At 25.2% G+C, this 13,518-nt stretch overlaps 1 protein-coding gene and 1 non-coding gene across 2 annotated transcripts; one reads left to right on the top strand and one right to left on the bottom strand.

The window, feature by feature from the left end:
• Positions 1 to 4,321: 4,321 nt before the first annotated feature.
• On the bottom strand, positions 4,322 to 4,394 carry Trnaa-agc (transfer RNA alanine (anticodon AGC)). The gene has a single exon. It is a non-coding gene; the product is annotated as a tRNA-Ala (tRNA).
• Positions 4,395 to 4,825: 431 nt separating this feature from the next.
• On the top strand, positions 4,826 to 11,475 carry LOC129989452 (vesicle-trafficking protein SEC22b-like). The gene is made up of 5 exons (XM_056097995.1): positions 4,826 to 5,138; positions 7,215 to 7,324; positions 8,125 to 8,285; positions 9,336 to 9,482; positions 10,848 to 11,475. Exons 1-5 carry the CDS (start codon positions 5,064 to 5,066, stop codon positions 10,994 to 10,996), a joined length of 642 nt encoding a protein of 213 aa, XP_055953970.1. The 5' UTR covers positions 4,826 to 5,063; the 3' UTR covers positions 10,997 to 11,475.
• Positions 11,476 to 13,518: the final 2,043 nt, after the last annotated feature.

Here is a 13,518-nt window from a genome sequence, read left to right as displayed (position 1 = left end):
CTTTACTTTTAATCAAAAAATAGATTTGTATGGGTCAGTTATATTTATTGAAGATGGAAAACAAAAAATATTATTTGACAGCATAAATTACTTTTTCTAAAATTATGCTGTACTAATGATTTAAAAAAGAAATTTTGTAAAATTCAGCAATATAATCATTTTAATTTCTTTTCTCCCTCTGTTTTTTTTCAAAATCCGGATGACTATTTATTTTCCATTTCTCAGATAGCTCCACGATTTCAATGTGATTTTTCTGGTAATTGCTTTTATGTATTTTATAAATGCAGTTAAATCATCAATCAAGACAAGCATTTTCATAATTTTATTTCGAATTATTTAATTGGCTTCATTTAATATAAAATCATTTTAAAAGTGATATCAATGGATATTACATCATTGATGAGTATATTTATTTTGAACTAAAATCATGTGCAAAGAGAGAAATAGAATATTATAGATTAAGTAGTTTGAATAAAAAAAAAAAAAAAAACCATTGTCTAGGTGTATAATGATATCAGAATTTATCTGACAAATTTTTTTTATTTAATTATTTATAATTCTTTTTAAGAAATATGGCTACACCTATAAATTAAGTAATTAAAATGTCTTGCTCTAGCCATTGCAGCCTGTTTGAAATATACAATTTCAAAAGAAATAGTTTCCATTTTATGGCAATAAAGTCAACAAAATCTGAAAATAATTTCAAAATAAAATTTAAATAACTTTTGCTAATGTAATTGCTTTTCTATATCTTTTTTGCTTTGTTTTTAAATTGTATATATATCAATATTAATATATAAGTTAGTAATATTTTAACTTATCAAGTTTATGCTGCCAAGTTTATACCAAATGTTAGTTAATATTAATAAGCTTTTTATAAGTTTTTATTTGCCAAATGTTTTCTTTCATTGAAAATTTATCATTGCTATAGTTATTTTATGATAGTTATACACTAAATCTAATTCATTATAGCTATTTTTGATTGTGAATAATATAAATAACGATAAAATTTATAAATAGAATGAAAGTTTAATTATTTTACATTACCTATAATTGGAACACTAGTAAGAATTTAAATAACTCTTGTTATATAAATTTTGAAATTTGGTTATATTCTCATCCTTTCAATTAGATTCAAATGGAAAGAAACGAAAAAGAATATACTTTGATTTAGTTTATTATAATTGTTTTCTTTATAAATGTGCATTTCAAATATGATTATTTCTTTAAAAATTAAATTTTTAAAAACAGTTTGGTTACAGTGAACTTCAGTATACTTTATATAAATTATAAGTTTGGACAGACATTTTCCTTCTGTATATATTTTAATAAAAAACATATCTGTGATGTGCGAAAGAAGACGAGAATAATGCTGCTCTTACATTTAATTCTTTCATTGCATTTAATAACTTCTTTTATCAGACTGATTCATTTTTTTTTTTAAAAAGAGCAGGTTTTGGTCTTTTATTATTAATTCGTTTTCTCACTAATTTGATTAATTCTAATATAATGCATATCGCATAAATTACAGCTAGATTCTTGAAAAATAAAGTGGGAAAATGTTAAAATAAAATCTTGAAACAGTTGTTAATGTTCCCTACTTTTTGTGCTAGAAAAAAAATAGTGATCCCTTTAATCACTACTAAATATCTTCAATAATGAAAAAAAAAAAAAAAAATCATTACTGACCTATTTTGTATTATTGTGTGGTTAATGATACTGTATAATAATATAGCATTTGTGAAATTATATTCATAATAAGAAGCATAAGAAGTGATTTCTGTTTTTTGAAATTAGTGTAGCTAAACTGTAAACAAAAATAGTATAATTTGTTGATTTAAATATTCTTATTTGAACAATGGAATTTAAATTTGCTATCAATTGCCCTTAGAATAAGAAGCATTCATGGTAGTTACATGGCATTTCTGCTTTTCATGTACAGTAGACTCTTTACTCCATACAATCTAACATAATTTTAAAAGCAGTTATACATAGTTAAATATGGAATAATTCTCTTTGCCAAGGTCTTAGATTTTCCCACACACTAGTAAATGTGAGCTTTGATTCTTTCATTTTAAATCCAGTTTTTTAACCATAATAATTTATTAATGAATAGTAAAATAAGTGTAAATATTTTTTGAAAGAATCAAGTCTGCATTTGAGATTAGTTTTCTGGATTTTAACAATGTCTGCATTTGTAATGTGCAATGTACATTATTTTATTATTTCATGAATTTAAATTTGTGGAGGGCGAGACTCTTTATAACTCCATTACGTGGTAGATGAAAAAAATAAATGAGTTTAAGTTCCACATTTCACGAGATAAAACAAACATGAACACGAAAAAACATGACATTCACTAGAACATCATCTAATAATGAACCCCAAGTGCATCATGGGAAATATACTTTGGTGTTAATAAGGTAACACTATCTGTTGTATGAAAAGAGGGAGTAGAGTTAATGTAACCACTAAAAATTTGTTTTAAAACATGTACAATATTTTTGTGCTTGTACTTCCCTTTTTACATGTTTTGTCTCTGTCTGTTCAGTGCAAATTTTGCAATTGATTTTAAACTAACTTCTCAATGAACTGGAGATTTGAAATTTTAAGCTTAGTTCAGAATGAATTTGAATGGCATAGTATTGAATTACAATGCAATATTAACTTTTTTGTCTGCTCAATACAAATTTTGCAATTAATTAAAAGTTTTCATATTTGCTAATAATTTCATGCCAAGCTATTAGCTCATCTAATTTAATATTGATTGGGATTTCACAGACACAATTCTAAAAAGTAGAGAATAATTTAAATAAAAAGTTGTGTATACCATATTTTTCAGACAGACTAAAAAATATAATTTCTTATAAATTCACAATCTTAAATTTTCAAGGCAATCTATATAGGAATAGGAATCTGATTGGGAAAAAAGGAATAGAAAATTTTAAATCTATAGGGGCTAGGATAAATTATTTCATACTTTTTAATTCATTTTGTAAACCTGTATTATTTTTTATTTAAATAATTTTATTGTAAATTTTTAAAAGGTACATAAGATTTATAAAGTATTGAACTATATCAGAAAATATGAATAACTGTGGATTTAGGCATAAATTGAATGCTTTTATATGGGTGGAGTGGGAATTGAACATTTATAGATTCCCCCCCCCCCCCCCTTATCTGGATGGTTTTTTTCTCTCATGTAATTTTCTAACTGTAAGATTTGATTATTCGAAATTTGATACATAATGACAGCATTTTAGACGAAATGTGTAGTAAGTGAAGTTAAATTAAGATAACATTTTCATGACTGCTAGATGTTTTACATGCCTCCATGAAAATGGATGAAATACTTCATTTGTTATATAAGTAGATTAAGAGAGGGAAAATAGGAACTACCTCTATAAGAAATTAGTAGAATTTTTTATGCAATTTTTTTTTTGTTTCTATAGTTCTAAATTAATGCTGCCCAATGAAAATAATTTTTAAAAATGTATTGCATTTATAAATATTATATAGAATTTAAATAAATGTAATGAGATGTTAAATATAAATGGCGATGTAAAATGCTCTTGTCGATATCTAAAGAAGAAATGAAATAAAAATTATTAAAAAAATGAAATGTGATTCGAAACTCTAGTTTAAAACATTATAATGTGGTAATATTTTAGGTTCAGTTTGTCTATCGGTGTAGTATACTCTTTTAAATTACCGGTAACAGCAGCACTAATATATGCACGGAAAAATCGTTTTAATACAATTTTCGAATTTAAAAATCGTATTTAATATCGTCGTAATGTACGGGAGTATAAATCCACGAATTAAAACAACGATAAGTACTGTCATAAAATATGCTTAAACATGTTTTGAAAATTTTATTAAATTTAAGGAAAAAAATTTCTCAAAAATCAAATTAATATCACTAAAAGGGAAATAAAAAATAAAAAAATTTCTAAGCGTTGTAAAAATAGTTTTTGTGCCATAATTTGTTTCGGAGTTATGGAGGAAAAACGTTAACATTTCGGTTAATAATTTGTTAAAAATCACGTAAAATTTTTGAAAACCTGCTTTTTCAGTGAGCATGTATTACCTACCAAATTTGATAAATGTAAAAATTACTTTTCTTTTCTGTTTAGTTTTATGATCCCCCCCCTCCCCCGATTAGCAATTGGACTCATGTTTGATTGAAGTTGGAAAATGTATTTTGCTAGTTTTTAAAAATTTTATTAAAAACTAGACAAGATATTTTCAACTTATTCAAATATTAGCTTTTGAAAGATTTGTTATGTTTATTGTACGCTTAATGAAAATAAATAACTTATGGAGGCGCCGGGTATCGATCCCGGTACCTCTCGCATGCTAAGCGAGCGCTCTACCATCTGAGCTACGCCCCCTTCGGAAGGTAATAAAATATTAACATTTTAAAAAAAAAGAGGATTTTTTTTAAAGAAACTTTCGCATTCTATTTGTTCTTTGTAACTCGATTTGGTAAAGAATATAAACATTTCCCATTGATTTTCTATTCTCAAAACAAAACAATAATTGGGCACTTTCGCGTATTTCCATCCAAATATGATTATTGACTAAGCATGTCTGGTGGTGAAGAGTTTTCTCTTTAAAAAAAAAATTACTTTTAATATATATTCAAGTTGATTCTCTTTGCTGTATTCTTATATAATTACATAATTTTTTAATAATAATGATGGCTGTTTCTTTTGGGCAATATGATAAAATATTAAAAACATAATATTTTGCATTTTATTTAATTTATCTCACAGTTAAGTTTCATCACGTCACTATAACCATTGACTATCGGTGTTATCCCGTCATCACATATTAGAAATCGGATGGTTTGGCGAAGTCGAAAGTTTTGCATTACTGACCAGGAAATAAAAATTTTAAAGGAATGTAAAACGTTTTGTTTTAATGCTCATAATTTCTTAAGCAAGGTTTAGTGACCAAATAGAATCTCTTTGGAACTGAAAAGCAATTTTAAAATTTTTATTTTAAACTATTTTAGCAAAACATACTGATATTTCAAAAAAATAGAGAAATATCTGAAAATGATTATCTTAACAATAATTGCGAGAATTGGTGACGGTTTAATTCTAACAGAATCAGTTCAGCATGATGAGGAGGTAAAATAATATATTTTTTAAATACTTTATAATAGGATTGTCTTGTAATCGATCGAACATTTTCTGTTTCATTTTAAATGTTTTTCATTTTTTTGCTTAGCTATTATTTGTATGTTGATATGAAACGTTGCAAATGCGAGATAGTTTATATAGTATTTCATAAAAAAAATTGCTGATATGATCAAATACTAAGTATCTTGAGCAAATATATATGTATGTATATATATATATATATATATTTGTCTTTCGAATCATTTTATCCACACATTTGAAGTTTGAGTCAGCTATCATTTCCGATAAAGCATTTACTTATACGTATTTGAGACAGCATTTTAAAAATGGCATAGTTTCAGAACATTTGTATGCGTTTTCTTTAAAAATATAATGAATCATCTATATGTATTTATTTGCAATTGTGTTTTCCTTACGGGAACCACGCAATATTTAACCAGCTTAAATATAAATGCCTATTAAGGCTGAACTTTCAAAAAGTGCCGTCTTAGAAAGAAATTAAGAATGACTTCTTTTATTGACTAATCTTATTAAAAATAGAAATAAAAACTTAACTTATCCAGGTTACAAACTTCAGATTAGAGTGATGAAATATTTTACATAGTTAGATAAAACAAATATCAATGCGTCATTGTCACAAAACTTGGAATTTCCGATTGCCTTTTAGGCCATATTTTATATTTCAGAAAAGCTGTCAAGTTTTTATAAGATCTTTATAATTATTTTTTAATTCATTACATACTTAAGTAATAAACAAATGACTACCTTTTTGAAAAGTTTTATTTTGTTATAAATTTGTATTTTATTTAATTTTTAAAGAAAGATTATTATTTAAAAATATTCCAGTTTGAAAGTACATTCTTCTAGACTGCATAATATATATATTCAAAATATTTTTTATCATCTTTTCACAAGCTTTCAGAGCCTAGCCACAAATCTAGTATTTAAACTCTCAATGTTTAAATGGTGATGGTATTAAAATTTCAATTCTGTGACTATTAATAAATTATCCATCTTTTTCCTGAATCAACAAATAACCTGAAACTTTTATTTTTATCTTTATAAAAATAATAAATTAGAAATAGTTATCAGTCTTTGAATTTGTTTCTGGACTGTGAATTAATTAAAATTTTATAATTGTTAATATTATATTTGTTTTTTGGAAATATATTCTTTATCTGTATTAACTTTTATAGTAAATATAATCTTTAAACTTTAGATAAAATAAAATGTAAAATTTGAACGAAGGAGGTAAAACTTTGATAAAATGTTTCTGGGATAATTAAAAAGCATTTAAAGAACTTTTAAAAAAGAATTTAAGTACGAATCACCTAGAGAAAGAAACCAAAAAACATAATTTATCTTATATTTATATAATTTTTCCCGTTTTAAGAATTTTAAAAAAATTTACTTGTATTATAATGTGTTGAATATTGCAGTTTTTTAAGCTGGTAATATATTTAGCTATAAGTGGAAAGGAATTTAAAAGGAAAAAATAAATTAATTTTTCAAAAGGCTTTAATTGGTTTTGACTACAGAAAGACTTTTTTTTCTACACCTGGGCTTTGTAAAATTTTTTAATTATGCTTCCCCTTTTTTTCCTTATCTAAAAATTTTGTTTTTGTGGTCTTTGATTTGGAAGATATATTCATTAATAATAATTTATTAAAAACAATTACTTTTTAACAATTTTTATGGAAATCTGAAATCATCCTGATTTTTTTCTCGTCTATTTTTACAAATATTTAAAAATTTGAAATAAAATTTTTTGACTTCTATTTTTTACCCTTTCATAGTAAGTTTATGACCTATAATGAGGAGGTTTTAATTAAGAGGAAAGAAACTAAAAAGTGTAAAATAACCATGAAATTATTTTATACGATTAAGATCATATTAGTCCTGAAATTTATGCTTAATATGAATTATTTATTTGCTTGTTTCTTTAGTTAGTTTTACATATCTGATCAATTTTTTATCCATATTATTTTACATCTGATCTTCTGACATAATTGAGCATTATGGATGATTTGATTTTTATTTTATTATTTGCATGTTTGTTTACAGACTGGTCGGACCACTTATGAATATCACAGCCAAGCAAAATCAATCCTTCGTAAATTAAATTCACAGTCATTGCCTATGTGTAGTATAGAAACAGGACCTTATTATTTTCAGTAAGTAATAGGCCATTTTTGAGTTATTAAAAATGTAAAGTATATTTATTTAAGCAGAAAACTAAATTCATTTTACTTTATGTATTAAAATTATGCTGATTATTGCTTGTTGGTATTAAATTCAAAGGAGAGATAAAAATTTGATTTATTTAAAAATTCAAATAAAAAAACAATTTTATTAACAAATAAAAAAAACAATTAAGAATAAACTAGAATTTTAAACTAAAAATGGCAGTTAAGATTTTTCAAGTTTAAGTTTCAATATGTAGTGGATGATTAATATGGCAAGAATATGTAATTTCATTAAACAAAGTTGTAATAGACAGTTATAATATAGTGCTTTTAATAAAATAATTATGAAAACAAAATTGAGAATTTCAGGTGGCATCTTTGTTTGAATTTATTGAACTGCCATTTGTACATTAAAGGGCCTTAAGAAATAATTCACTTAGTACCACTGAGAATATATGGTACGATATATTTAATTAATAAAAATGATCCAAATATAAAAGCTGTTTTTTGCATTTTTTTTCATTGATATTTTAATATTAATAGGAACAAGAGAAAAATTGGAATAACTGACAAATGCAAAGTATTCTGATTTGTTGAACTTTTGTTTAAAAAAAATCTCGTTTGATTATTATTAACAACAAATTTGTTTTTTAATTGGTTAATATTAAAATTGTAATATTTACTTTGATGCTCATATATGAGCTATAGCTTGTTTTATTCATAATAAATAATTCTATAGTTTTAATCTTATATGATTGCTGTGCTCAGTAAACTTATTATTTTTTCAGCTATTTAATCCATGAAAATGTCTGCTACTTGGCTTTGTGTGAAAAGTCTTTTTCCAAAAGATTAGCATTTGCATATCTTGAAGATTTAAAAAATGAATTTAGTACACATTATGGAAAGATGGTGCCAACTGCTATGAGGCCTTACAGTTGTATTGAGTTTGGTTTGTATATATTTATTTACTTTTTGATTTGAAATGCTTTATATTTACTTGGAAGATTTTTAAAATGCATATAAACTATTATGGATAGTATATTTTATAGTTTAATATTTTATTATGAGGTGCTGTTAAACTTTTGTTAGTCAAATCATAAATGTATTTTTAAATTGTTTATTAATTTTTTTTTTATTCTTTTGATTTCTTGCTACTTGCACTTTTTTGTTTGCAAATGTAATATTTGATATTTTATGTGATATTATTTGTCAAATTTATTTTATTATTTTCATACCCACTATCCCCCCAAATTTATACTATTCCATAAAGTTGTACTATTTTAATTTTCTTTCATATATTCTGTTTTTTCTGTACTTGGACCTTTCCATTAGAGAGTAGTCCTATGACATCATAGCACTATTAAAAATAAAAATGTGTGGTTCATTTTTTGTCTAACTTTTATGAAGATTTTCTCTGCATAATAATATTTGATTTTTTTAAAAATCTATGTCAGCTGAAATTAAGCAAACCTTATATTAAGGCAGAGATTCACAGTCAGTCCATATCAAATCAGTAGGAATGTTGGCAATCCAAAACTATGGTAGAAAAATCAATTGAATGGGTATAATGTAGACTGGAAGACTAGATATCCAACTTGTCTTAATTTTCTCTTAGTCCATTTCCTTCTAGACATTTGGATTAGGTGTACTTGAGGAATTATTTACTGAGGAGTTGCAGTGAAATTATATCGAGTATCTGAATTATCAGCCTAAATGGATAAGGGGGGGGGGAGGAATGACTTGGCATGGAGTGATTGTGAATTTTACATTAATGAAGTAATTTGAATTCTTACATTAATGAATGAATTTTTTTTATTTTCAATAATTCAAAAAATTCAATTATTTCTCAATGGGATACGAATTACTGGAATACATTGGATAAGAATTACTGTTGAGATCTGATTATGAATTAATATTATATTTTGCTTTGTCTGCGTGATTTTCATTAACAGTTCATAATGCTTTTATTAATAATACAAGAATGGTTTACCATTTTCAGATACATATATGCAGAAAGCCAAGAAGTCCTATTCAGATAATCGTGCTCGACGTAATATCACTCATCTGAACACAGAGTTGCAAGATGTCCAGAGAATCATGGTTCAGAATATTGATGAGGTCTTACAGAGAGGTGCTGCCCTTTCTGGTATGTGACTTGTATTGTTTATAATTTTAGAAATTTGTACATTTAATTATAAATGCACTATTAAATAACTAAAAAGTTAATGTTGATTTGGTAATGGGGATATCTTTTATTTTTAAGAACTTGATTTAAAATATGCAATTAAAGTATTAATATTTTAATTAATTTAGAAAATTTATTTCCAATTTTTGATTCACTTTAAAATCTTTTTTTTATCATATCAGAAAATAATTAATATTTATAATGTTACTTGGAAATTAATAATTTTAAACAAGATGTTCATAGCATTGAATGTTTGTTTTTTGTAACATTTAATTTTTAAATTGGTTAAAGAAATTATATTTGTAAGCATTTATCTAAATTAAATTTGTTATTTAAAAATAATAGCTTTCTATTGCATTATTGGTATGACTTCTTCTGTTAATATATATATTTCCATTTGTCTCAAATGTCTTTTTGAAAATTATAAATTTTTATGTTCGTGAAGAAAGTCATAAGTTGTAATGAATTTCATAAAGTGCTATTCTGAAAGAGGGTGGGGCTTGTAAACTAAAATATGCACTCATTAAAAAAAATGAGAACATCTCGAACTCAAAAACAATGAAATGATATAGTTAAATATTAATTGAACTTTAGTAAATTATCAATAGTTATGCTCTTTATTTTATTAAAAATATTATTTGAATTTTTATAATATGCATGTATGTGTATCACATATATACTCTGAAGTTTTTAAAAAAATTCTAGATTTTTTACGTTTGATTAATTGCCAAATTTTTTAAAGAAGGGTTTGAAATATAATTTCCATGTCCTTGGATAAAGAATTGAAAAACTATAAGAAAAATGCATCTTTTTCTATAGTTATATACAATATATAATTTTTTAAGCAGAATTTTCGATTTTTAAACTTGCTTTATTTCATCCGAGGAGGCATGGAAGCGACGAGCACATCAACACAGAACAACACAAGAGCGAAAAGAGGAAAAGCTAATGAAATTTTTATTCCTGTGATTACATAATGGGAGATTTTGATAGGGATATCTTTACACATTTCGATTTAGGTGGGGAATCTAGGTACCTTTTAAAAAGAATTCACTTAGCTTGACAATTTTTTATCCTTTCACTGGGAGTGTGGGAATTTGTCAACTTCAACAATTTTAGAACTCATGTTGAATTAAATAAAAATATAATTGGATCAGGAAATAAAATAACATTTGTGAATGAAGTTAATATGGGCTAAATTAAGCTAAAAATTTGGAAACTAATTAAGTTTAAATTAGATCTAAAAATATCATTACACACACACACACACATATATATAATATATAATCAATATTTCTTTTGCTGACAAATTTTTTTATTTTTCAGAGTTAGATTCCAAAGCCAGCAACCTTTCCCTCCTTTCTGAGAAATATAAAAAGGATGCCCATTTTCTAAATATGAGCTCTGCTTATACAAAGCTAGCAGCTGCTGCTACCATAGTCTTTGTAGTGTTTTTGTACTTCTGGATTCTGTAGACTCTTCTTGGACTCTTCCGTGTATCATACCAGCAGGACTGTTGGAGAGGATTGAATGAATTTTTATTCTATGCAAAGTTTCGATTCATAAATGCATTTGCAATCCTATTGGTTAATAGGAGCTCTTCAACAGCATCAAAGAAAATTGTGTGTAAAAGGGGCTTGGTTGTAAAATACAGATTTTATATGCTCATTTCTACTTCTTCCTGAAAATTCCAGATAAACCTTCCTTTCTTTTATCAGGATAAAAACAAAGGAAACTTTGAACTGTAATTGATTATATTCTCAATATTTGGGTTGCTATTAATAGAATTTGGAATGAATTTAGAAAATATTACTTATTGTGTAATTCTTTGATAGAAATTATATGTATGTATTAATAGTCAATATTTATTAAATTTTTTTCCTTCTTTTTTCCATAGTTTGTATTTTTATTATTCTATCAATAAATATTTTGGATTAAAGTTCTATCTCTTAAATGCAGTTTTTCCCAGTTTTGTGTTCATTGTGTTTGTACACTTATTTAAACTATAGAAAAATATTTGTGTGTAATAATACATGTTTTTTAAAAAAAATGTATTGAATTATATTTTGCAATGTAAATTATTGAATCTTCCATATTTTATTTTTCTTATTTCCTTTATTTTATTACTATTTCATATTTCTAAACAAAATGTTTTTATTTGGAAAATTGAATTTTCTTAATCACTTTGAGTCAAAACTCTACTTTAAAAAATGGTAAGTATACATTATAATATTTATAATACCCTTAAGATTCTGACTTTTCTTTAATAATCAAAATTATGAAAAACAAGAACAACTAAAATTGTCTTGTATCTAAATATATAAAAATTTAATACACAAAAATAGTTAATTTTTTTATTAATAAAAATTTATTTAAGTAAATATAATTTTAATATAAATAAGTTTATATTAAAAAAAAGTCTTGGCGGGATTAATATTCTTAAGCATTGAAGCAATAAATTATAAAGAAATTAGATGATTTCGTTTATTATTGAAGAATTTCAAAATGAAAATAGATGGAAAAAATCATATAAAATACTGGATTGTGATTTGATTTTAGGAAGTGTTGCTTAATATGTCTTAGAAATTAAAGACTTTAAAAGTATACTTAAGGGGCCTTAACTATTAATGCTTTATTTGCTGCCAAAGGGTGAAAAGGTTAAATCTAGTTTTATGTTGCATTTTTAGTATTTAAAAAAAACATTCCCTTTCCTTTTATTATGTTCATTTATATTTGATGTGCTTATAAACTTTAATTTTATAAAACTTCATGTTTCTTTGTATTAATTTGCAGGATCGTTCCTTTGTGATCGTCTTATTTGGTGGACATATATATTTTACCAATAAAACATTTCTTTTTCTAATGTGGATAAATTTCTGCCTCATTTATAAACTTGTGCATTATCTGTGTTTATCATGTAGTAAAGTGTATATAGTCTGCCGTTTATGTTTGTAATATATAATCTATTTATAAAACACTTAACATGTGTGGCACTGAAATTGCTCTTATTACGTATTGTCAAAAGCAATTGGCAGCTTTAAACAAATTACTATACTAATGTTTCAAATGACTACTTTGAATATTTTTGCATCTGCATTTATTCATCATATAGCTAATTAAATAAACTGCAAAATATTGAAATGTTCTGGAAAAAGTTTGCCATGTCCCTAAAAACTATTCAGTCAGAGGAAAAAAGATGTAAAAGAAATCAGAAACATATATCAAATGTAAAGTTTAAAAGCAGGTTACTTTTTATATATATTTTCTTAAAATGTTTGATTTCAGTTTCAATGCATATCGAAAAGTCTGGTTTATTGATTTTAAATAATTTCTAGGAGCAAAAATTTATTCGATAAAAGTAGCTTAGCAAGTTAAATGCTAAATAAATGGTGAGCACAGCTCATTGAAAAGTATACCCATTCAAAAGTTTAGATTTTGTTGAACATCTAAAACATAGGTTCCCAAAGTGGTCCAGGTGGACCCCCAGGGGTCCATAGGTGACCACACGGAGGTCCATGTAGACATGAAAAGGAAACAGGGGTTCACAAGTTGTAAGTGGGGGTTCACGAAAAATTTTCTGGTTTTCATAATAAAGAACAAAAATTTTGGTTTGGATTTACCTATCAACGCAGGCAGGTAGCATCATTCACTATGTAGGTACTCAAAAATATTCGAGACTCAGTTCAAACACAGAATTGAATAGAACAATAGATAATAGTACAAGTGTTTAATAATAGGACATAGTTTTATTAATAATAGTTTTATAATAATAGTTATTAATGATAGTTTTATAATAATAGTTATTAATGATAGTTTTATAATAATAGTTATTAATGATAGTTTTATAATAATAGTTTAATAAATAGGACACAAGAAAATGTGCTTTTTTTTCCTTCTTAACACCCTCAATTTAGGGTGATATTTTTTAGGAGTTTTGGGAATACAGTAGAAATGTAGCAGCAGGGGGTCTACCAAAAATAGTAAAACTTTGAAAGTG

The sequence above is a fragment of the Argiope bruennichi genome, chromosome 10, assembly GCF_947563725.1.
Source record: "Argiope bruennichi chromosome 10, qqArgBrue1.1, whole genome shotgun sequence".
Taxonomy (NCBI): domain Eukaryota; kingdom Metazoa; phylum Arthropoda; class Arachnida; order Araneae; family Araneidae; genus Argiope; species Argiope bruennichi.
Note: the sequence above shows the minus strand (reverse complement) of the source record. Positions and strands in the feature narration are given on the sequence as shown.

Excerpts from the sequence above, each read along its gene's own strand:
- LOC129989452 (XM_056097995.1), top strand. The coding sequence starts at position 5,064 with ATGATTATCTTAACAATAATTGCGAGAATTGGTGACGGTTTAATTCTA. Across the intron at positions 5,139-7,214 it reads CAGTTCAGCATGATGAGGAG|ACTGGTCGGACCACTTATGA; the intron begins GTAAAATAATAT and ends GTTTGTTTACAG. Across the intron at positions 9,483-10,847 it reads GAGAGGTGCTGCCCTTTCTG|AGTTAGATTCCAAAGCCAGC; the intron begins GTATGTGACTTG and ends TTTATTTTTCAG.